The sequence below is a fragment of the Choloepus didactylus genome, chromosome 1 (genome assembly GCF_015220235.1).
Source record: "Choloepus didactylus isolate mChoDid1 chromosome 1, mChoDid1.pri, whole genome shotgun sequence".
In the NCBI taxonomy this organism is placed as follows: Eukaryota; Metazoa; Chordata; class Mammalia; order Pilosa; family Megalonychidae; genus Choloepus; species Choloepus didactylus.
In genome coordinates, this window is record NC_051307.1 from 153,893,357 (window position 1) to 153,919,246 (window position 25,890).

Sequence of the window (25,890 nt, forward strand, 5' to 3'; positions counted from 1 at the left end):
AGAAGGATCACCTTTCCTTCAGTTTCCAATAACACATTCTTTTTTTTTTTTTATTAAATTCAGTTTTATTGAAATACATTCACACACCATACAATCATCCATGATATAGAATCCACTGTCCACAGTATGATAACATAGTTATGCGTTCATCACCACAATCTATCTCTGAACATTTTCCTTACATCCGAAAGAACTAGAACAAGAATAAAAAATAAAAGTGAAAAAAGAACACCCAAATCATCCCCCCATCCCACCCCATTTGTCCTTTAGTTTTTATCCCCATTTTTCTACTCATCCATACACTAGATAAAGGGGGTGTGATCCACAAGGTCTTCACAATCACACCGTCACCCCTTGTAATCTACATTATTATATAATTGTCTTCAGGAGTCCAGACTGCTGGGGTTGGAGTTTGGTAGTTTCAGGTATTTACTTCTAGCTATTCCAATACATTAAAGCCTAAGAGGTGTTATCTTCCAATAACACATTCTTAATGTCCTCTAAGGCTTTATCAGAAGTACATTCAACATCCATATTTCTACCGGCAGTGTCTTCAAAATAATTTAGCCTTTTTCCCTTAAGTACTTCACAGTTCTTCTAGCCTCTACCCATCTCCAAAGCCAATTCCACGTTTTTATGTATTTGACATAGCAGCACCCCACTTTCTGGTACGAAAAACTGTTTTACTTTCCTGGAAGCTAAAATGAATACTTTACAGTGGGTTGGCTTAATAACAGGAGTTTATTGTCCCATGTTTCAGAGGCTAGAAGACTTGCTTCCTCCCATGGCTGGTTGGTAATTGGTGAGATTCCTCAGCTTTTCTGTCACATGGTGTTTTAGTTTCTGGCTGCTAAAACAAATACCATGCAATGGATTCACTTTTGAGGCTAGGAGAAGTCCAAAATTAAGATGTTGTCAAGGCAGCACTTTCTCCCAGAAACCTGTGGCATTCTGGAACTTGCTACTGGTGATCCTTGGTCCTTGGCCTTTCTGTCGCATGGCGGTGTTATCGTGGTGTTTTCTTTTTCTTTTGGGGTCTGTAGACTTTCAGCTTTTTCCTGTGACTTTCAGCTTTTTTCCTGTGGCTTTCTTTTTGTGAATTTCATTCCCCTTATAAAGGACTCCAGTAATAGGATTAAGATCAATCGTGTTTCATTGGACCACACCTTAACTGAAGTAAACTCATCAAATAATCTTATTTACAGTGGGTTCACACCCACAGGAATAGATTAAGGTTAAGAACATGCTTTTCTAGTGTATATAGCTCCAAGCCATCACACATGGCAGTGCACATGGCAGCTTCTTCCGCTTTCTCCTCTGGGTTCCATTGACTTCCAGCTTCTGGCTGCTCCCCTTGGCTTCTCTTTTTGTGTCCAATTTCCCTTGCTTATAAGAACTTCAGCCATATTGGATTAAGGCCCATCTTCATTCAGTTTGGACACATCCTAACTAATAACATCTTCAAAGTTCCCATTTATAAATGGGTTTACACCCAAAGGACCAGGTATTGGGACCTGAATATGTCTTTTTTGGGGGTGTGGGGGGTGGGCATGATTCAATCCCTAACACTAAGTAAATCCATTTTATTGTTAATATCATTATATACTTTGGTGATCAAACAGCCCAAATTGGCTACATAGCAGCTCCTTTAAGCTGGTTCCTGTGCCTTTTTTTTTTTTTTAATATTCATTTTATTGAGATATATGCACATACCATGCAGTCATACAAAACAAATCGTACATTCGATTGTTCACAGTACCATTACATAGTTGTACATTCATCACCAAAATCAATCCCTGACACCTTCATTACCACACATACACAAATAACAAGAATAATAATTAAAGTGAAAAAGAGCAATTAAAGTAAAAAAGAACACTGGGTGCCTTTGTCTGTTTGTTTGTTTCCTTCCCCTATTTTTCTACTCATCCATCCATAAACTAGACAAAGGGGAGTGTGGTCCTTACGGCTTTCCCAATCCCACTGTCCCCCCTCATAAGCTACATTTTTATATAGTTGTCTTCAAGATTCATGGGTTCTGGGTTGTAGTTTGATAGTTTCAGGTATCTATCACCAGCTACTCCAATTCATTAGAACCTAAAAAGGGTTGTCTATATTGTGCGTAAGAGTGTCCACCAGAGTGACCTCTCGGCTGCTTTTGGAATCTCTCTGCCACTGAAGTTTATTTCATTTCCTTTCACATCCCCCTTTTGGTCAAGAAGATGCTCTCCATCCCACGATGCCAGGTCTACATTCCTCCCCGGGAGTCATATTTCACGTTGCCAGGGAGAGTCACTCCCCTGGGTGTCTGATCCCACGTAGTGGGGAGGGCAGTGATTTCACCTTTCAAGTTGGCTTAGCTAGAGAGAGAGGGCCACGTCTAGCAACAAAGAGGCATTCGGGAGGAGGCTCTTAGGCACAATTATAGGGAGGCCTAGCCTCTCCTTTGGAGCAGTAGTCTTCCCAAGGGCAAATCCTGTGGTAGAGGGCTCAACCCATCAAACCACCAGTCCCCTATGTCTGTGGGCATCTCAGCACCCATTGCGGTGGGGCAGGCCAATACCCCTGCATTCTCCACCAGCTGCTCAAGGGGGCTCTGCATATTTTCTTCCTTTTTTATTCTTTTTTTTCTAAATCAGCTGTATGAAAAATAAAAAAAATTAAAAAAAAAATTAAAAAAACATGCAATAAAAGAACATTTCAAAGAGACCATAACAAGGGAGTAAGAAAAAGACAACTAACCTAAGCTAACTACTTTACTTCCAACATGTTCCTACTCTTCCCAAGAAACTAAGCTAATATAGCAACATTTCTGTGAACTTGTTCCTACTATACCCATCAGAAATTAACAGACCATAGTCATTCATGGGCATTCCCAGGACGTTAAATTTACCCACAATAGCTTATCTGTTCTTCTTGGATTATTGTTCCCCCTTCCTTAATTACTCTCTATTGCTAGTTCCCCTACATTCTACATTATAAACCATTTGTTTTACATTTTTCAAAGTTCACATTAGTGGTAGCATATAATATTTCTCTTTTTATGCCTGGCTTATTTCGCTCAGCGTTATGTCTTCAAGGTTCATCCATGTTGTCATATGTTTCACGACATTTTTCCTCCTTGCTGCGTAGTATTCCATCGTGTGTATATAGTACATTTTATTTATCCACTCATCTGTTGAAGCACATTTGGGTTGTTTCCATCTCTTGGCAATTGTGAATAATGCTGCTATGAACATTGGCGTGCAGATATCTGTGCATGTCAGTGCTTTCCGATCTTCTGGGTATATACCGAGAAGTGCAATTGCTGGATCGAAGGGTAACTCTATATCTAGTTTTCTAAGGAACTGCCAGACTGACTTCTAGAGTGGCTGAACTGTTATACAGTCCCACCAACAATGACTAAGAGTTCCAATTTTTCCACATCCCCTCCAGCATTTCTAGTTTCCTGTTTTTTTAATGGCAGCCATTCTAATCGGTGTGAGATGGTATCTCATTGTGGTCTTAATTTGCATCTCTCTAATAGCTAGTGAAGCTGAACATTTTTTCATGTGTTTCTTGGCCATTTGTATTTCCTCTTCAGAGAAGTGTCTTTTCATATCTTTTGCCCATTTTATAATTGGGCTCTCTGAACTATCATCATTGAGTTGTAGGATTTCTTTATGTATGCCGTCTTTTGTCAGATACATGGTTTCCAAAAATTTTTTCCCATTGACTTGGCTGCCTCTTTACCTTTTTGAGAGATTCCTTTGAGGTACAGAAACTTCTAAGCTTGAGGAGTTCCCATTTATCTATTTTTTCTTTTGTTGCTTGTCCTTTGGGTGTAAAGTCTAGGAAGTGGCCGCCTAATAAAAGGTCTTGAAGATGCTTTCCTGTATTATCTTCTAGGAGTTTTAAGGTGCTTTGTTTTATATTGAGATCTTTGGTCCATTTTGAGTTAATTTTTGTATAGGGTGTGAGGTAGGGGTCCTCTTTCATTCTTTTGGATATGGATATCCAACTCTCCCAGCCCCATTTGTTGAAAAGACCTTTATGACCCAGTTCATTGACTTTGGGGGCCTTATCAAAGATCAGTCGGCCATAGATCTGGGGGTTTATCTCTGAATTCTCAATTCGATTCCATTGATCAATATATCTATCTTTGTGCTGGTACCATGCTGTTTTGACAACTCTGGCTTTATAATAAGCTTCAAAGTCAGGGAGTGTAAGTCCTCCCACTTCGTTTTTCTTTTTTAGAGTGTCTTTAGCAATTTGAGGCATCTTCCCTTTTCAAAGGAATTTGATAACTAGCTTTTCCAAGTCTGCAAAGTAGGTTGTTGGAATTTTGATTGGGATTGCATTGAATCTGTAGATGAGTTTGGGTAGATTTGACATCTTATTGACATTTGGCCTTCCTATCCATGAACATGGAATATTTTTCCATCTTTTATGTCCCCTTCTATTTCTTTTAGTAGAGTTATGTAGTTTTCTTTGTATACGTCTTTTATATCTTTGGTTAAGTTTATTCCTAGGTACTTGATTTTTTTAGTTGCTATTGAAAATGATATCTTTTTCTTGAGTGTCTCTTCAGTTTGTTCATTTCTAGCATATAGAAACATTACTGACTTATGTGCATTAATCTTGTATTCCACTACTTTGCTAAATTTGTTTATTAGCTCTAGTAGCTATATCGTCGATTTCTCAGGGTTTTCCAGATATAAGATCATATCATCTGCAAACAATTACAGTTTTACTTCTTCCTTTCCAACTTGGATGCCTTTTATTTCTTTGTCTTGCTAGATTGCCCTGGCTAGCACGTCCGGCACAATGTTAAATAACAGTGATAGCAGGCATCCTTGTCTTGTTCCTGATCTTAGAGGGAAGGGTTTCCGTCTCTCACCGTTGAGTACTATGCTGGCTGTGGGTTTTTCATATATGCTCTTTGTCATATTGAAGAAGTTTCCTTCAATTGCTACCCTTTGAAGTGTTTTTATCGTAAAGGGATGTTGGATTTTGTCAAATGCTTTTTCAGCATCTATTGAGATGATCATTTGATTTTTCCCTTTTGATTTGTTAATGTGTTGTAAATACATTGATTGGTTTTCTTATGTTAAACCATCCTTGCATGCCTGGAATGAACCCTACTTGGTCATGGTGTTTGATTTTTTTAATGTGTCTTTGGATTCGGTTTGCAAGTATTTTGTTGAGGATTTTTGCATCTGTATTCATTAGGGAGATTGGCCGGTAGTTTTCCTTTTTTGTAGCATCTTTGCCTGGTTTTGGTATTAGATTGATGTTAGGTTCATAACATGAGTTAGGTAGTCTTCCATTTTCTTCAGTGTTTTGAAAGAGTTTAAGTAAGATTGGTGTCAGTTCTTTTTGGAAAGTTTGGTAGAATTCCCCTGTGAAGCCATCTGGCCCTGGGCATTTACTTGTGGGAAGCTTTTTGATGAATGATTGGATCTCTTTGCTTGTGATTGGTTGGTTGAGGTCTTCTATTTCTTCTCTGGTCAGTCTAGGTTGTTCATATGTTTCCAGGAAATTGTCCATTTCCTCTACATGATCCAGTTTGTTGCCATACAGTTGTTCATAGTATCCTCTTTTAATTTTTTTTAATTTCTTTGGCATCTGTAGTAATGTCACCTTTCTCATTATTTTGTTTATATGGGTCTTCTCTCTTTTTGATTTTGTCAGTCTAGCTAGGGGCTTGTCAATCTTGTTGATCTTCTCAAAGAACCAACTTTTGGTCTTATTTATCCTGTTTATTGTTTTTTTGTTCTCTATGTCATTTATTTCTGCTTTAATCCTTGTTATTTCTTTTCTTCTACTTGGTTTAGGATTGGTTTGCTGTTCATTTTCTAGCTTCTTCAGTTGATCCATTAGATCTTTGATTTTGGCTCTTTCTTCCTTTTTAATATATGCGTTTAGTGCTATAAATTTCCCCCTTAGCACTGCTTTTGCTGCATCCCATAGGTTTTGGTATGTTGTGTTCTCATTTTCATTCGTCTCTATATATTTAGCAATTTCTCTTGCTATTTCTTCTTTAACCCACTGATTGTTTAGGAGTGTGTTGTTTAACCTCCAGGTATTTGTGAATTTTCTAAGTCTCTGATGGTTATTGACTTCTAATTGTATTCCATTGTGGTCGGAGAATGTACTTCGAATAATTTCAATCTTTTTAAATTTATTGAGCCTTGTTTTATGTCCCAGCATATGATCTATTCTGGAGAAAGTTCCATGAGCACTAGAGAAGAATGTATTTCCTGGTGATTTGGGATGTAATGTTCTATATATGTCTGTTAAATCCAATTCATTTCTTAGATTGTTTAGGTTTTCAGTTTCCTTATTGGTCTTCTGTCTGGTTGATCTATCTATAGGAGAGAGTGATGTGTTGAAGTCTCCCACAGTTATTGTGGAAACATCAATTGCTTCCTTTAGTTTTGCCAGTGTTTCTCTCACATATTTTGTGGCACCTTGATTGGGTGCATAAACATTTATGATTGTTATTTCTTCATGTTGAATTGCCCCTTTTATTAGTATGTAGTGGCCTTCTTTGTCTCTCAAAACATCCCTGCATTTAAAGTCTATTTTATCTGAGATTAATATTGCTACACCTGCTTTCTTTTGGCTGTAGCTTGCATGAAATATTTTTTTCCATCCTTTCACTTTCAATTTCTTTGTGTTCCTGTGTCTAAGATGAGTCTCTTGTATGCAACATATTGATGGTTCATTTTTTTTTTTTGATCCATTCTGTGAATCTTTATCTTTTAATTGGGGAGTTTAATCCATTTACATTCAACGTTATAACCGTGAAGGCATTTCTTGAATCGGCCATCCTATCCTTTTGTTTATGTTTGTCATATATATCTTTCCCTCTCTCTATTAATATCCTTTAATGTACCCATACCGAATCTCTTTAGTACTGAACGTTTCTCCATGTCTCTCTGTCCTTTCTTTGTTTCTCTGTCTGTAGGGCTCCCTTTAGTATCTCCAGTAGGGCAGGTCTCTTGTTAGCAAATTCTCTCAGCATTTATTTGTCTGTGAAAAATTTAAGCTCTCCCTCAAATTTGAAGGAGAGCTTTGCTGGATAAAGTATTCTTGGTTGGAAACTTTTCTCACTCAGAATTTTAAATATGTCATGCCACTGCCTTTTTGCCTCCATGGTGGTTGGTGAGTAGTCACTACTTAGTCTTATGCTGTTTCCTTTGTATATGATGAATTGCTTTTCTCTTTCTGCTTTCAGAACTTGCTCCCTCTCTTCCGTATTTGACAGTGTAATCAGAATATGTCTCGGAGTGGGTTTATTTGGATTTATCCTATTTGGAGTTTGCTGGGCATTTATGATTTGTGTATTTATGGTGTTTAGAAGATTTGGGAAGTTTTCCCCAAGAATTTCTTTGAATACTCTTCCTCGACCTTTACCCTTTTCTTCCCCTTCTGGAACACCAATGAGTCTTGTATTTGGACGTTTTATATTATCTATCATATCCCTGAGGTGCATTTAAATTTTTTTGATTTTTTTCCCCATTCTTTCTTTCGTGCTTTCATTTTCCATTCTGTCATCTTCCAGGTCACTGATTCATTGTTCAACTTCCTCTAGTCTTGTACTGTGAGTATCCAGAATCTTTTTAATTTGGTCAACAGTTTATTTAATTTCCATAAGATCATCTATTTTTTTTATTTAGTCTTGCAATGTCTTCTTTATGCTCTTCTAGGGTCTTCTTGATGTCCTTTATATCCTGTGCCATGCTCTTCTTGATGTCCTTTATATCCTGTGCCATCGTCACGTCGTTCATCTTTAGTTCTTTGATTAGTTGCTCTAGTTACTGTGTCTCCTCTGAGCTTTTGATTTGGGTGCTTGGGCTTGGGTTATCCATATCGTCTGGTTTTTTCATATGCTTTAAAATTTTCTGTTGTTTTTGGCCTCTTGTCATTTGCTTAACTTGATAGGGTTCTTTTAAGATTTGTAGACCAAATGAAATCCTTATTTCTAATTTGTCTGATCTACAGCTTCATGGAGTACACTTTCTCTAACTAACCTGCAGGTGGCGTCCATGAGCCACCTGTTCCCCTCAAGCCAGTTCTCCCCCGCTTTGCCTTTGTGGTGAGTGGGGGAGTGAGTCTTGGGGGGTCCAATTGGTGTACCAAGCTTGTGTGTGTAGTTGGTATTGCCCGTCCTGTATATGGGGCGTTGTCTGGGTGGTTAGCATAAGACTTAAGTAGTGACTACTCAGCAGCCACTGTGGAGGCAAAAAGGCAGTGTGGCATGACATATTTAAAATTCTGAGTGAGAAAAGTTTCCAATCAAATCTCCCTGGTGTTGCTGGAGTTTTAAAGCTGCTGCAACAGTCTAATCTTTCAGTTCTGTTCTGCCACAGTTTGTCTCTGCCACTGACTCACAAGTCCTTGGTATGGCCCCTGAGACTTGCGAGTGGGTCCCTCTTCCATGCCGTGCACCCCCTGGTCGTCTGTTGAGGGTTGACTGTGCTATGTGACAGGTGAGTGCCGTCCCCCCAGGGCGGTTCTGGGCTGCAGGGCTGTGTAGGGAGGCTCCCAGTCTGCTGAGCAGATGCCCCCTTTTCTTGGGAAGTTGTGGTGTTTAGTGAATTTTCTCAGCCACTGAATATTGCCTTTTGTCTCAGATCTGTCTTAGTTCTGCTCTTGTCTTTACCTGCCCAAATTGCAAGTCTTTGAGGCTTTCTGTATTGGGCTTCTTAGAGTAATTGTTTTAGAAAAAGAAAAAAAAGATTAAAAAAAAAAAAAGGGCCCTCCTTGCAGATCTGGTTGGTTATTGAAATGCTAAGAGACAAAGCAATTAGGGCCATTAAGGAAAAGTCCAGGGGGCAGAGAGATCAGTTTCTCTTCGGGATTTGCATATGAGCCTCAGGGCCTGAGCTCTGCCCTTCCCCTTTCTATGTTCAACAGAATTCCAAAAGGCCTCTGCTTTTCTTTTTGGGCTTTTCTTGCTGTTTCTTGCTATCCCTATCTCCTCTCTGCTGGGCTGGCTGCTCTCAGATTCTCTGGTGTCTGGTCTCAGTCTATCTGTGATTGGAGTTTGGATCAGTAGAATGAGTTTCCAATAAGAGCCACCACTGCAGTTCTCCCTTCTCCTTCCCAGCACTGACGGCCCCTCCTCCCACGGGACTGAGCCTGGCAGGGAGGGGCGTGGGTCCCCTGGCCGCAAAAACTTACAGATTTCGCTGATCTCAGCAGTTCGATGTGTTCATGAGTGTTGTATGAAGTATGCCCAAAGTCAAATTGCTCTGTGATGTCCGGTCCACGCAGTTCCTGGCTTTCTACCTACTTTCCTGGAGGAGTAACTAAAATATACACCTCACCAATCCGCCATCTTGCCCCACCTCCCCCTGTGCCCTTTAGATGTCTCTGTAATTTGTTTACCACTTCCTTACTTGAGGTGCAACAACATGTTCCAGGCTCATCTTGTACATTTCCTGTCCTAGCCCTGGAATCATCCATTCCTCCATGAAGTCCTGGTATTCTGTTTCAGTGGGTTATCTAATGCAACAAAGCCCAGGTTCAATCACTTGTTAGCTGAGCTGACTTGGTCAAGTCATTTAACTCGTGTAAGCCCGAGTTTTAGCTAGATAATGGGGATAAAAATGGTACATATGTCTTGGCATTGTTTTGAGGATTAATTTAGATAATCTGCTTAAAGAACAATGCATGGTACATAGTAAATATGATATAATCTTGTCTATTGTTATTACATTACTGTTCCCTTTTTTTCTGTCATTTAACAGGATGCTCTCTTAAAGGATTTTAGAAGAGGAAGGATTTTTTAATGGCTTTTCAGAATCTTGAATACAGTTTGACATGACAGCAAAAAATGTAAGTATTTATAAGTTTTGTAATGCATTTTCAATTTACTGGCATGGATTTGTAATTGTTTTTGTTTATGCAAAGTATGAAATAGTTAACCTAGAAAAGTGCTATTGAATGAAGTAATCTAATGGGTATGGTAGCATTATCGTACATTGCTGCCAAGTTGCTCCTTTTTAACAGCTGCGAAATTGCTGTCTCCAGAAAGTTTTCCACCCTCCTACTTTTCTGGGTACTGTAATAAATTTGTTTTGGTACTTGCTGGAGAGTTACTTGGCTTTACTGAATAAATCACTGTTTTCTTTGGCTTCATTTTTTTCCTTTGGATTTACTCAGGAAAATGTGTGATTACACAGATACTGTTCAGAAGTAGCTTGCTATCCATCCTCCATGAAATGATTCCTAAAGGGACATTAAACTCGAGTTGTTTTGGAAAAGTTTTTCAATATTTTTCTCTGCTTGAGGTTCTGATTTTTGAATTGGCTTCCCTTCAAATTACATTCATATTGTCATCTTGTACCAATGGATTTTTTCTAGCTATGGTGAAAGATTATGCCAGAAAATAAATAGTACAACTTCTAGAGAAAAATGTTATAATTGCTTTACTGTATCTAGCTTATTATATAGGCAACTTTGATGGTAGGTAACAGAAACCAGCTTAGGTTACCTTAAAAAAATGGAATTTAATATCAAGATAACAGGGATGTCTCAAGGATTTCAAGAATAGGGATTTAATAGGGTCTTAGAAAGATCTAGGCCCACAAACTGGAAAACTACTGTTCTAGTTTGCTAATGCTGCCGGAATGCAAAACACCAGAAATGGACTGGCTTTTATAAATGGGGGTTTATTTGGTTACACAGTTATAGTCTCAAGGCCATAAAGTGTCCAAGGTAACGCATCAGCAATCGAGTACCTTCACTGGAGGATGGCCAATGGTGTTCGGAAAACCTCTGTTAGCTGGGAAGGCACGTGGCTGGCGTCTGCTCCAAAGTTCTGGTTTCAAAATGGCTTTCTCCCAGGATGTTCCTCTCTAGGCTGCAGTTCCTCAAAAATGTCACTCATAGTTGCATTTGGGGTATTTGTCCTCGCTTAGCTTCTCTGGAGCAAGAGTCTGGTTTCAATGGCCATCTTCAAACTGTCTCTCATCTGCAGCTCCTGTGCTTTCTTCAAAGTGTCCCTCTTGGCTGTAGCTCCTCTTCAAAACGTTGCTCACAGCTGCAGCTGCACTGAGTTCCTTCTGTTTGTCAGCCCATTTATATGGCTCCACTGCCACTGATCTAGGCCCCCCCCTGAATGGGTGGGGCCACACCTCCATGGAAATATCTCATCAGAGTTACCACCTACAGTTGGGTGGGGCACATTTCCATGCAAACAACCTAATCCAAATGTTCCAATGTAATCCCCACTAATATGTCTGCCCCACAAGATTGCAGCAAAGAATATGGCTTTTTCTTGGGGCCATAATACATTCAGACCAGCACATTCCACCTCCTGGACCCCAAGAAAACATATTCTTTCCAAATACAAAATACATTCATCCATCACAATCTCACAACAACTTAAATCATTTCAGTAACAGTAGTTAAGTACAGGATCCCATTAAATCAGTTACAGATGTGGTCTGTCCAAAAGCAAAATTCCCCTCTGGCTTTGTGGACCTGTAAACTTAAAATAAGTTATGTGCTTCCAATATACAAAGGAGGGACATTCATAGGATAAACATTCCCATTGCCATAAGGAAAAACTGAAAAGAAAATGGTTCACAGGACCGAAACAATTCCTAAAACCTGCAGGACAAACTCCATTACATTTCAAAGTCTGAGAGTCATTTCCAGAACGACGTTGCATCCTTGGGGTTTGAGAGAGCGGGAGTCTAACCCTTCCTAAGGGCCTTTTCGGCAGACCTTTCCTCTCTAAATGCTGGGGTTAGTTCTCCAACATAGCCATACACTGGGGAGACCACCTTCTCGGCCCCACCCTCCTCAAACATTGGGGCAGCACCCGGATTCCCTTCCGTCTCCGGGGTAAACACTCAGCCCCTTCAGAACAGTGTGGTGGCAGCCAGGCTCTCCCCAATTCCCTGGAAATGTGCTCCACCCTCCACTGCCACTGATCTAGGCCCACCCTGAATCGGTGGGGCCATGCCTTCATAGAAATATCTCATCAGTTATCACCTACAGTTGGGTGGGGCACATTTCCATACAAACAACCTAATTCAAATGTTCCAACTTAATCCCCATTAATATGTCTGCCCCACAAGATTGCATCAAAGAATATTGCTTTTTCTGGGGGGCATAATACATTCAAACCAGCACAGCCACCAAGAACTGAAGTAGTATTTGGTGTCCAGCTCTCATCTTTGTCTCTGCACACTTAGTTTAATACTCCCTCTCTGCACATCCTCTTCAGTTCTCTAGCCTTCATGGCAGAACGTGACCTGTCTCATCATCTTGGGCTCCATGTCAGTGTGACCAGCCTGGATACAGAGAGAGGTGTGAAGGATGGGAGGGGGCAGCCTGACGGGTCCTCCTGCCGGTGTCAGCTACAATTTTAAACTCCTTGGGAAGGACCTCTGGCGTTACTGAGTCAGATATCCACTAGTGGTTTGGTCAGTGGTGACCAGAAGAGGCAAGCATGATATTGTGTGAACTGGCTGCTGGGGGCCCACCACAGTGGGTAAGGGGGAGTATGAAGGGCTTCTTGAGAGTCAGACAAATAGTTCATATGCTTCCCATTATACTTCTAAAGAATAAAGTATATTCTTCATTCTTATATAAATAAATATATATATAAATTATCTCTTTTCTCTTTTTGGTTATAATACAGTCTTTTAACATGCATTAGTATAATACAGAATCTTTTTTTTTTTTTTTAATCTTCATTTTATTGAGATATATTCACATACCACGCAGTCATACAAAACAAATCGTACTTTCGATTGTTTACAGTACCATTACATAGTGGTACATTCATCACCCAAATCAATCCCTGACACCTTCATTAGCACACACACAAAAATAACAAGAATAATAATTAGAGTGAAAAAGAGCAATTGAAGTAAAAAAGAACACTGGGTACCTTTGTCTGTTTGTTTCCTTCCCCTATTTTTCTACTCATCCATCCATAAACTAGACAAAGTGGAGTGTGGTCCTTATGGCTTTCCCAATCCCATTGTCACCCCTCATAAGCTACATTTTTATACAACTGTCTTCGAGATTCATGGGTTCTGGGTTGTAGTTTGATAGTTTCAGGTATCCACCACCGCCTACCCCAATTCTTTAGAACCTAAAAAGGGTTGTCTAAAGTGTGCGTAAGAGTGCCCACCAGAGTGACCTCTCGGCTCCTTTTGGAATCTCTCTGCCACTGAAGCTTATTTCATTTCCTTTCACATCCCCCTTTTGGTCAAGAAGATGTTCTCCGCCCCATGATGCCAGGTCTACATTCCTCCCCGGGAGTCATATTCCACGTTGCCAGGGAGATTCACTCCCCTGGGAGTCTGATCCCACGTAGGGGAGAGGGCAGTGATTTCACCTTTCAAGTTGGCTTAGCTAGAGAGACAGGGCCACATCTAATACAGAATCTTTTAACATGCATTAGTAGCTATAAGCAGATATAGACTTTGCTTCATTAACATTTAATTCATTTTGTTAGTGTAAATTATCAGTGTAGTCATCTTTAAGACTCTTGTATAGATTTTTGCTGTGATTCTCTAACTTTGGAGAATAGGAAAAGCAAAGTTTCAGTTTATGTATTCGGAATTTTCTTATGGGATATTAACTGATTTTCTTTCCTTTGGAAAAAAAGAGTATGTAAAAGTTATCTTGAACAACAAGATGGTTAGCAAGTATACTTTCACTTAAAATGTACCTTACATCAGATACAGTCTTCCTAGTCATATGTACAATTTTCTATATTAAAAGTTGTTTCCCTAAAGTAACATAAAGCAGTTGAACCAATGATAATTGTACTACCACTATTTTGTTTGGATATTTAGGAGAAATTAGACAGTGAGCAACATATTTCCGCTTCTGACATAGCATCCCAGGGGGAGAGGAATAAACAATGGGCAGACTCTCCTCTGATGGCCTGGCGTTAGGGGCAGGGGAGGTCAGGTATGTGACTGGGCTGAAACATGTGGGAAAGAATTGAAATAGGCTGTCTGAACATGTCCATGCAGCCCAGTAGCCATTCTGCAGTTGATAACACTTTTTTTTGTGGCTTTATATATATGAATCATGAATTGTCATGATTCATATTGAAAGGATTTTACCAATTTACAGTTATCCTCCCCACCCCCACCCTTTCTTCAACAACCATATGTGCCAAACGCTGTTCTAGGCTCTTGAGAAATAGCAGCAAAGACAGATAGACATGATTCCTGCCTTCTTGGGGCTTGAGGCTCGTAGTTTAGTGGGGGGAAAAAGACAGTAAATAAATACATAATGTCAGATAATGATACATGTTATGAAGAAAAATAGTAAGAGGAGAAAGGGAAAGAGTGATTTGGGTAGGGGAGGACAAGTTCAACAAGGTGTTCATAGCCTCTCTAAGGAGGTGATATTTAATAGGAGAAATGGTCTTGAGTCTCCATATAAAAAGAAGGATCCAGCCATGTGAATATTTGGGGGAGGAGCATTCCGGCTGGAGGTAGGAGCAAGTGAGGTATGTTCAAGGATCAGCGAGATAACCAGCATAGACGGAGGAGAGTAAGCCAGGGGAAGAGTGGTAGGGCATGACGTCAGAAATAAAGCAGGAGCCAGATCCTGTGGAGCTTTAAAGGCTGGAGTGAGAGTTATGTATTTTACATGTCAGTGAGGAGCCATTGGAGGGCTTGAGGCAACTTGTATGACCCCACTTAACATATTTTAAAGTTTATTCTGGCTGCTGGGTGGACTGAAGAAGGGAAGAGTAGAAGCAGGCAGACCAATTTGGTACTTGTCACAGTAGTTCAGGCCAAATGATGGTGATTTGAGCCAGGGCAATGGTACTGGAGATAGAGAAAAGTGGCTGGATGTAGAATATATTTTGAAGGAACAGTCATCAAGACTTACTTAATTAGGATATGGGGGCAGGGAAGAAGTTAAAGATGACTTGTTGGTGTTTAGCTTCTTTAGTTGGGTTAATGGCTGTGCCATTTAATAAGAAGAGAAGCTCTTGGGAAAGTGCAGGATTTTGTGGCAGACGCAAGAATTATGCTTTGAAAATGTTAAAGTTGATGGGCATGTAAACGTCCAATTTGAGATACTGGATAGGTAGCTTGATAAATAGTCTGAAGCTCAGGGGAAAGCTTAGGGTTGAAAATATAAATTTTGGAGTCATTTCACATTAAATTTATTTTAAAGCAGTGGGATTACATGAGATTGTATAGTGAGTAGATGGATAGAGACTATTGAAGACAAAGGTCTGAACACAGGGCTTCTTCAGTATAGAGAAGGGGAAGAGGAGAAAGCAGCAAAGGAAATTAAAAAAAGAATGGCCAGCAAGAAAGCAAGAAAGCTAACATTTATCCTGATCATCTGGAAGTTAAGTGAACTAAGTGTTTCAAGAAGGAAAAATTGATCAATTGTGTCACATGTTGCTGCAAAGGGACTTTCAGATATGGAAGAGATCAACCTTTTATGGAATATCATTAAAATTATATTCAAATGTTTACATCTTTAATTAATTTCTCATTTTGCATTTCTCTTATGAGAACATTTTTTGATGTGAAGTTACTTTTTGCCTTGTCTGTGTCATATTAGACCTTTTATGGTTGTAAGTGATAGAAACCTACTCAAAACAGCTTAAGACAAAAAGTAGAATGTATTGTCTCATGTAACTGAAAAATCTGGATTACTCTGGCTTCAGACACATCTGGAAATAGGGGATCAAATGATGGTGTCAGGGTTCTGTCTCTTTCCTTCTCTTGGCTCTCTCTATATCATGGCATAATGGCCTACATTGACTTTATTATGCTTATTTCAGAAGAAGAGAGGGAACTCTTCTTTTTTAGCATTTATGTTTCAGATTCTGTGGAGGAGCTTTGGTTAACCCCGCCTAGCCCACATGCTTAGGCCACTGTGGAGAAGGAAGTGGGGTACCATTAGGTGAACAGGCCTAGGTCATGGGCCCACTTTTGCTGCTGTGCACAGTTGGGCTCTGTGAGTAACAGCTCCACCAGAACTACATGATACAGGGGGATCATTTTATAAAGCAAAGTATGAGGAGCTTCAATATACAATACACATTATAACTGGGAAGAAAATTATCAAAATAATATCTAGTATCTAGTGATACTCTTCTAAATATGTTATTACTTAAATCCATCCAGTATACAATAAAGAATTTGAAATATAACTTGAGGTGAAATGTTTTGGCTTGTCAAAGTATCTTTTAAAAAATACATTAAAAAATACGTAAGCCATAATACTCATTACAGAAAAATTAGAAAATACAGATAAAAGAAAAAAATAGCCTAGATCAATAAGCACTTGAAAACATACATGATATCATTAGTCATCAGGGAAATGGAAATCAAAACCGCAAGATACCACTTCATACCCCCTAGGATGACTATTACCAAAAAGTCAGATAACAAAAGTATTGGTGAAATGTGGAGAAATAGGAACCCTTATATACAGCTGATAGGAATGTAAAATGGTACAGTCATTTTGGAAAATACCCTGTTTAGTTAGTTCCTCAAACAATTAAAACATGAACCAGCAATTCGACATCTGGAAATATACCCAAGAGAATTGAAGATATATGTCCCCACAGAATTTCGTGTGAATATTTATAGAAGCATTACTCATAAAAGCCATAAGGTAGAAACAATCTGAATATCCACTAACAGAGGAATGGATAAACAAAATGTAGTGTATCCAAACAATGAAATATTATTTGGCAATAAAAAAGAATGAAATACTACATGCTGTAAAGTAGATGAACCTAGAAAATATTATGCTAAGAGAAAGAAGCCAGTCACAAAAGACCACTGGTCTGGTTTGCTAATGCTGCCATTATGCAAAATACCAGAAATGGATTGACTTTTATAAAAGGGGATTTATTATGTTACAAATTTGCAGTTCTAAGGCCATAAAAGTATCCAAACTAAGGCATCAACAAGAGGATACCTTCACTGAAGAATGGCCAATGGTATCTGGAACACCTCTGTCAGCGGGGAAGGCATGTGACTGGTCCCGGGTTGTGTTTCAGCTTCTTTCTCTCTGCTCCTGTGTGTCCTGGCTTCTTTCTCCCAGGGCGTTTCTCTCTAAGCATCTGGGGGTCCTCTCTTAGCTTCTCTGGAGCAAACTCTGGGCTTCATCTCTTAGTTTAGCATCTCCAAACGTCCTTCTGTCCACATCTCATAATCTCTAAGCATCTCTAAGCATCAGCAAGCATCTGGGTCTATGTTGGCTCTTAGCCTTTCTTTTAAATACTCTAATGAACTAATAAAAACCCACCCTGAATGGGCAGGGCCATACCTCCATGGAAATATCTAATCAAAAGTATCACCCACTGTTGGGTGAGTCATGTCCCCAAGGTTCCACTGTAATCAAAAAACTAATAATTCTGCCCCCACAAGATTGCATTAAAGAACATGGCTTTTTGGGGGACATAATATATGCAAACTGGCACAACCACATAATATGATTCTACTCATATAAAAGTCTAGAATAGAAAAATTCATAGAGACAGAAGGTAGATTAGTGGTTGCTTGGGGCAGGGAGGGGAACGGAGAGGAAAGGAGAGTATAATAGACTAGTGGAGTGATAGATAAAGGGTATGGGATTTCATTTTGAGGTGGTGAAATGTTCTACATTAATTGATACATATCTGTGAATGCTAAAAACATTGAATTGTATACTTTAAATGAGTGAATTATATGGTATGTGACTTATATCTCAATAAAATATTAAGAAATATCCTAGAGATTGTCAGCAAAATTTTGCATAGGAAGACATCTGGTATATACCCAAATCTGTACATATGTAATGTAACAAAATGTATATTAGGTTTTTTTTTCCTAATTAAAAATGAGGTCATACTGTTTTGTAACTTACTATTCAGCTTAATCTCTATGGTGAATGTCTTGTCTTGATAACCTCTACAGCATCATTTTAAATGGCTTTTTTTTTTTAATCATCATTTTATTGAGATATATTCACATACCACGCAGTCATACAAAACAAATTGTACTTTCGATTGTTTACAGTACCATTACATAGTTGTACATTCATCACCTAAATCAATCCCTGACACCTTCATTAGCACACACACAAAAATAACAAGAATAATAATTAGAGTGAAAAAGAGCAATTGAAGTAAAAAAGAACACTGGGTACCTTTGTCTGTTTGTTTCCTTCCCTACTTTTCTACACATCCATCCATAAACTAGACAAAGTGGAGTTTGGTCCTTATGGCTTTCCCAATCCCATTGTCACCCCTCATAAGCTACATTTTTATACAACTGTCTTCGAGATTCATGGGTTCTGGGTTGTAGTTTGATAGTTTCAGGTATCCACCACCAGCTACCCCAATTCTTTAGAACCTAAAAAGGGTTGTCTAAAGTGTGCGTAAGAGTGCCCACCAGAGTGATCTCTCGGCTCGTTTAGGAATCTCTCTGCCACTGAAGCTTCTTTCATTTCCTTTCACATCCCCCTTTTGGTCAAGAAGATGTTCTCCGTCCCACGATGCCGGGTCTACATTCCTCCCCGGGAGTCATATTCCACGTTGCCAGGGAGATTCACTCCCCTGGGTGTCTGATCCCACGTAGAGGGGAGGGCAGTGATTTCACCTTTCAAGTTGGCTTAGCCAGAGAGAGAGGGCCACATCTGAGCAACAAAGAGGCATTCAGGAGGAGACTCTTAGGCACAAATATAGGGAGGCCTAGCCTCTCCTTTGCAGCAACCGTCTTCCCAAGGGTAAAACTTATGGTAGAGGGCTCAACCCATCAAACCACCAGTCCCCTATGTCTGTGGTCATGTTAGCAACCATGGAGGTGGGGTAGGCGAATACCCCTGCATTCTCCACAGGCTCCTCAAGGGGGCACTACATCATTTTTTTTTTTCCTTGTTTTTCTTTTTTTAACTTTCCCTTCTTTTTTAAATCAACTGTATGAAAAAAAAAAGTTAAAAAGAAAACAAACATACAATAAAAGAACATTTCAAAGAGACCATAACAAGGGGGTAAGAAAAAGACAACTAACCTAAGATAACTGCGTAACTTCCAACATGTTCCTACTTTACCCCAAGAAAGTTACATAATATAGCAACATTTCTGTGAACTTGTTCCTACTATATCCATCAGAAATTAACAGACCATAGTCATTTCTGGGCATCCCCAGAACGTTAGCTTATCTGTTCTTCTTGGATTATTGTTCCTCCTTCCTTAATTGCTCTCTACTGCTAGTTCCCCTACATTCTACATTATAAACCATTTGTTTTACATTTTTAAAAGTTCACATTAGTGGTAGCATATAATATTTCTCTTTTTGTGCCTGGCTTATTTCGCTCAGCATTATGTCTTCAAGGTTCATCCATGTTGTCATATGTTTCACCAGATCGTTCCTTCTTACTGCCGCGTAGTATTCCATCGTGTGTATATACCACATTTTATTTATCCACTCATCTGTTGAAGGACATTTGGGTTGTTTCCATCTCTTGGCAATTGTGAATAATGCTGCTATGAACATTGGCGTGCAGATATCTGTTCGTGTCACTGCTTTCCGATCTTCCGGGTATATACCGAGAAGTGCAATCGCTGGATCGAATGGTAGCTCTATGTCTAGTTTTCTAAGGAACTGCCAGACTGACTTCCAGAGTGGCTGAACCATTATACAGTCCCACCAACAATGAATAAGAGTTCCAATTTCTCCACATCCCCTCCAGCATTTGTAGTTTCCTGTTTGTTTAATGGCAGCCATTCTAACCGGTGTTAGATGGTATCTCATTGTGGTCTTAATTTGCATCTCTCTAATAGCTAGTGAAGCTGAACATTTTTTCATGTGTTTCTTGGCCATTTGTATTTCCTCTTCAGAGAACTGTCTTTTCATATCTTTTGCCCATTTTATAATTGGGCCGTCTGTACTATTGTCATTGAGTTGTAGGATTTCTTTGTATATGCAAGATATCAGTCTTTTGTCAGATACATGGTTTCCAAAAATTTTTTCCCATTGAGTTGGCTGCCTCTTTACCTTTTTGAGAAATTCCTTTGAGGTGCAGAAACTTCTAAGCTTGAGGAGTTCCCATTTATCTATTTTCTCTTTTGTTGCTTGTGCTTTGGGTGTAAAGTCTAGGAAGTGGCCGCCTAATACAAGGTCTTGAAGATGTTTTCCTACATTATCTTCTAGGAGTTTTATGGTACTTTCTTTTATATTGAGATCTTTGGTCCATTTTGAGTTAATTTTTGTGTAGGGGGTGAGGTAGGGGCCCTCTTTCATTCTTTTGGATATGGATATCCAACTCTCCCAGCCCCATTTGTTGAAAAGACCATTATGGCTCAGTTCAGTGACTTTGGGGGCCTTATCAAAGATCAGTCGGCCATAGATCTGAGGGTCTATCTCTGAATTCTCAATTCGATTCCATTGATCTATATGTCTATCTTTGTGCCAGTACCATGCTGTTTTGGCAACTGTGGCTTTATAATAAGCTTCAAAGTCAGGGAGTGTAAGTCCTCCCACTTCGTTTTTCTTTTTTAGAGTGTCTTTAGCAATTCGAGGCATCTTCCCTTTCCAAATAAATTTGATAACTAGCTTTTCCAAGTCTGCAAAGTAGGTTGTTGGAATTTTGATTGGGATTGCATTGAATCTGTAGATGAGTTTGGGTAGAATTGACATCTTAATGACATTTAGCCTTCCTATCCATGAACATGGAATATTTTTCCATCTTTTAAGGTCCCCTTCTATTTCTTTTAGTAGAGTTATGTAGTTTTCTTTGTATAGGTCTTTTACATCTTTGGTTAAGTTGATTCCTAGGTACTTGATTTTTTTAGTTGCTATTGAAAATGGTATCTTTTTCTTGAGTGTCTCTTCAGTTTGTTCATTTCTAGCATATAGAAACATTACTGACTTATGTGCATTAATCTTGTATCCCGCTACTTTGCTAAATTTGTTTATTAGCTCTAGCAGGTGTATCGTTGATTTCTCAGGGTTTTCTAGATATAAGATCATATCATCTGCAAACAATGACAGTTTTACTTCTTCTTTTCCAATTTGGATGCCTTTCATTTCTTTGTCTTGCCGGATTGCCCTGGCTAGCACTTCCAGCACAATGTTGAATAACAGTGGTGACAGTGGGCATCCTTGTCTTGTTCCTGATCTTACAGGGAAGGCTTTCAGTCTCTCACCATTGAGTACTATGCTGGCTGTGGGTTTTTCATATATGCTCTTTATCATGTTGAGGAAGTTTCCTTCAATTCCTACCTTTTGAAGTGTTTTTATCAAAAACGGATGTTGGATTTTGTCAAATGCTTTTTCAGCATCTATTGAGATGATCAATTGATTTTTCCCTTTTGACTTGTTAATGTGTTGTAATACATTGATTGTTTTTCTTATGTTGAACCATCCTTGCATGCCTGGAATGAACCCCACTTGGTCATGGTGTATGATTTTTTTAATGTGTCTTTGGATTCGATTTGCAAGTATTTTGTTGAGGATTTTTGCATCTATATTCATTAGGGAGATTGGCCGGTAGTTTTCCTTTTTTGTAGCATCTTTGCCTGGTTTTGGTATTAGATTGATGTTAGCTTCATAAAATGAGTTAGGTAGTGTTCCATTTTTTTCAATGTTTTGAAAGAGTTTGAGTAAGATTGGTGTCAGTTCTTTCTGGAAAGTTTGGTAGAATTCCCCTGTGAAGCCATCTGGCCCTGGGCATTTATTTGTGGGAAGATTTTTGATGACTGATTGGATCTCTTTGCTTGTGATTGGTTGGTTGAGGTCTTCTATTTCTTCTCTGGTCAGTCTAGGTTGTTCATATGTTTCCAGGAAATTGTCCATTTCTTCTACATTATCCAGTTTGTTGCCATACAGTTGTTCATAATATCCTCTTATAATTTTTTTAATTTCTTCAGGATCTGCAGTTATGTCACCTTTTTCATTCATTATTTTGTTTATATGGGTCTTCTCTCTTTTTGATTTTGTCAGTCTAGCTAGGGGCTTGTCAATCTTGTTGATCTTAAAGAACCAACTTTTGGTGATATTTATCCTCTCTATTGTTTTTTTGTTCTCTATGTCATTTATTTCTGCTTTAATCCTTGTTATTTCTTTCCTTGTACTTGGTTTAGAATTGGTTTGCTGTTCATTTTCTAGCTTCTTCAGTTGATCCATTAGTTCTTTGATTTTGGCTCTTTCTTCCTTTTTAATATATGCGTTTAGTGCTATAAATTTCCCCCTTAGCACTGCTTTTGCTGCATCCCATAGGTTTTGGTATGTTGTGTTCTCATTTTCATTCGTCTCTATATATTTAGTAATTTCTCTTGCTATTTCTTCTTTAACCCACTGATTGTTTAGGAGTGTGTTGTTTAACCTCCAGGTATTTGTGAATTTTCTAAGTCTCTGATGGTTATTGACTTCTAATTGTATTCCATTGTGGTCAGTGAATGTGCTTTGAATAATTTCAATCTTTTTAAATTTATTGAGGCTTGTTTTATGTCCCAGCATATGATCTATTCTGGAGAAAGTTCCATGAGCACTAGAAAAGTATGTGTATCCTGGTGATTTGGGATGTAATGTCCTGTATATGTCTGTTAAATCTAATTCATTTATCAGATTGTTTAGGTTTTCAATTTCCTTATTGGTCTTCTGTCTGGTTGATCTATCTATAGGAGAGAGTGATGTGTTAAAGTCTCCCACAATTATTGTGGAAACATCAATTGCTTCCTTTAGTTTTTCCAGTGTTTCTCTCATGTATTTTGTGGCACCTTGATTGGGTGCATAGACATTTACGATTGTTATTTCTTCTTGCTGAATTGCCCCTTTTATTAGTATGTAGTGGCCTTCTTTGTCTCTCAAAACATCCCTGCATTTGAAGTCTATTTTATCTGAGATTAATATTGCTACACCTGCTTTCTTTTGGCTGTGGCTTGCATGAAATATTTTTTTCCATCCTTTCACTTTCAGTTTCTTTGTGTCCCTGTGTCTAAGATGAGTCTCTTGTATGCAACATATTGATGGTTCATTTTTTTTGATCCATTCTGCGAATCTGTATCTTTTAATTGGGGAGTTTAATCCATTTACATTCAACGTTAAAACCATGAAGGCATTTCTTGAATCGGCCATCTTATCCTTTGGTTTATGTTTGCCATATTTTTCCCTCTCTCTATTAATATCCTTTATTGTACCCATATCGAATCTCTTTAGTATTGAACCTTTCTCCAGGTCTCTCTGTTCTGTCTTTGTTTCTCTGTCTGTAGGGCTCCCTTTAGTATCTCCAGTAGGGCAGGTCTCTTGTTAGCAAATTCTCTCAGCATTTGTTTGTCTGTGAAAAATTTAAGCTCTCCCTCAAATTTGAAGGAGAGCTTTGCTGGATAAAGTATTCTTGGCTGGAAATTTTTCTCACTCTGAATTTTAAATATATCGTGCCACTGCCTTCTTGCCTCCATGGTGGCTGCTGAGTAGTCACTACTTAGTCTTATGCTGTTTCCTTTGTATGTGGTGAATTGCTTTTCTCTTGCTGCTTTCAGAACTTGCTCCTTCTCTTCTGTGTTTGACAGTGTGATCAGTATATGTCTCGGAGTGGGTTTATTTGGATTTATTCTATTTGGAGTTCGCTGAGCATTTATGATTTGTGTATTTATGTTGTTTTGAAGATTTGGGAAGTTTTCCCCAACAATTTCTTTGAATACTCTTCCTAGACCTTTACCCTTTTCTTCCCCTTCTGGGACACCAATGAGTCTTATATTTGGACGTTTCATATTATCTATCATATCCCTGAGGTCCATTTCGATTTTTTCAATTTTTTTCCCCATTCTTTCTTTTATGCTTTCATTTTCCATTCTGTCATCTTCCAGGTCACTGATTCGTTGTTCAACTTCCTCTAGTCTTGTACTATGAGTGTCCAGAATCTTTTTAATTTGGTCAACAGTTTCTTTAATTTCCATAAGATCATCCATTTTTTTATTTAGTCTTGCAATGTCTTCTTTATGCTCTTCTAGAGTCTTCTTCTTGATTTCCTTCATATCCCGTACTATGGTCTCATTGTTCATCTTTAGTTCTTTGAGTAGCTGCTGTAGGTGCTGTGTCTCTTCTGGTCTTTTGATTTGGGTGCTTGGGCTTGGGTTATCCATATCGTCTGGTTTTTTCATATGCTTTATAATTTTCTGTTGTTTTTGGCCTCGTGGCATTTGCTGAACTTGATAGGGTTCTTTTAGGGTTTGTAGACCTATTGAAGTCCTTATCTCTAATTTATCAGATCTACAGCTTCGTGGAGTACACTTTGTCTAACTAACCAGCAGGTGGCGTCCACGAGCCACCTGTTCTCCACAAGGCAGTTCTCCCCTGCTTAGCCTTTTTTTTGGTGATTGGGGGAGTGAGTCTTGTGGGGCCCAATTGGTGTACCAAGCTTGCGTGTGTAGTTGGTGTTGCCTGCCCTGTATGTGGGGCGTGTTTCTGGGCAGTCGGAGAGGGGTGGTGGCCCTAACAATCAAATCTCCCTGATGATCCTAGAGTTTTAAAGCTGCTGCAATAGTCTAATCCTTCAGTTCAGTCCTGCCACAGTTTGTCTCTGCCACTGACCCACAAGTCTTTGGTATTGGCGTATGGCTCCTGAGACTTGCAAGTGGGCCCCTCTTCCAGGCCGTGCACCCCGGGTCCTCTGTTGAGGGATGACTGTGCTATGTCACAGGTGAGTGCCGTCCCCCCAGGGCAGTTCTGGGCTGCTGGGCTGTGTAGGGAGGCTCCCAGTCTGCTGAAATGATGGCTGAATGGGGCTTTGTTAATTCACACTGCTCCACCTTCCCAGCTCTGGGACAATCAGCTGAGGTTGCAGGGAAGGCTAATGTCCATGCCCAGTTTTGTGGTGTGTGCCTGTTATTTGAAGCACTTCCGTCACACTGGGTTGTCTGGGGCAGCTCTGGGCTATGGGGCTGGCGATGGGCAGGAGTGTTTCCTGTCCACCAGGATGGTGGCTGTGAGCGGACACCCCCCTTTTCTTGGGAAGTTGTGGTGTTTAGTGAATTTTCTCAGCCACTGGATTATTGCCTTTTGTCTCAGAGCTCTCTTAGTTCTGCTCTTGACTTGACGTGCCCAAATTGCAATTCTTTGAAGCTTTCTGTATTGGGCTTCTTAGAGTAATTGTTTTAGAAAAAGAAAAAAGGATTAAAAAAAAAAAAGAAAAAAAAAGGGCCCTCCTCAGAGATCTAATGGGTTATTGAAATGCTAATAGACAAAGCAACCAGGGCCATTAAGGAAAGGTCCACAGGGCAGAGATCAGCTTTTCTTCGGGATTTGCATATGCGCCTCAAGGCCTGAGCTCCGCCCTTCCCCTTTCTGTGTTCACCAGAACTCCAAAAATCCTCTGCTTTTATTTTGGAGTTTTTCGTGTTATTTTTTTTTTTCTATGCCTGTCTCCTCTCTGCTGGGCTGGCAGCTCTCAGATTCTCTGGTGTCTGGTCTCAGTCTATCTATGGTTGGAGTTTGAATCAGTAGAATGAGTTTCCGAGAAGGGCTACCACTGCAGTTCTCCCTTCTCCTTCCCGGAGCTGGCAGCCCCTCCTCCCACGGGACTGAGCCTGGCCGGGAGGGGCGCGGGTCCCCTGGCCGCAAAAACTTACCGATTTCGCTGATCTCAGCAGTTCGACATTTTCATGAGTGTTGTATGAAGTATGCCCAAAGACAGATTGCTCTGTGGTGTCCAGTCCACGCAGTTCCTGGCTTTTTAGCTATTTTCCTGGAGGAGTAACTAAAACTTACAGCTCACCAGTCTGCCATCTTGCCCCGCCTCCCTTAAATGGCTTTTATATGTTATCTATTCTGTGGATATTTTACCAGTTTCCTAATATGGGCCATTAAGTTGTTTCCATCTTTTTCCTTTTTTGAATATTTTAATTTTTGTTCAGTTGTCTGATTATTTCCATAAGACAAAAATTATGAAATT

At 39.4% G+C, this 25,890-nt stretch overlaps 1 protein-coding gene across 5 annotated transcripts in view; it reads left to right on the top strand.

The window, feature by feature from the left end:
• Nucleotides 1-25,890, top strand: part of TFDP2 (transcription factor Dp-2) — a 366,930-nt gene that overhangs the window by 84,321 nt on the left and 256,719 nt on the right. For all 5 annotated transcript variants that reach the window (XM_037843570.1, XM_037843604.1, XM_037843584.1 and 2 more), the window contains one exon: nt 9,741-9,828. In XM_037843570.1, coding sequence (XP_037699498.1) covers nt 9,814-9,828 — 15 coding nt within the window. In that variant the 5' untranslated portion in view covers nt 9,741-9,813. The remainder of the gene's footprint in view (nt 1-9,740; nt 9,829-25,890) is intronic.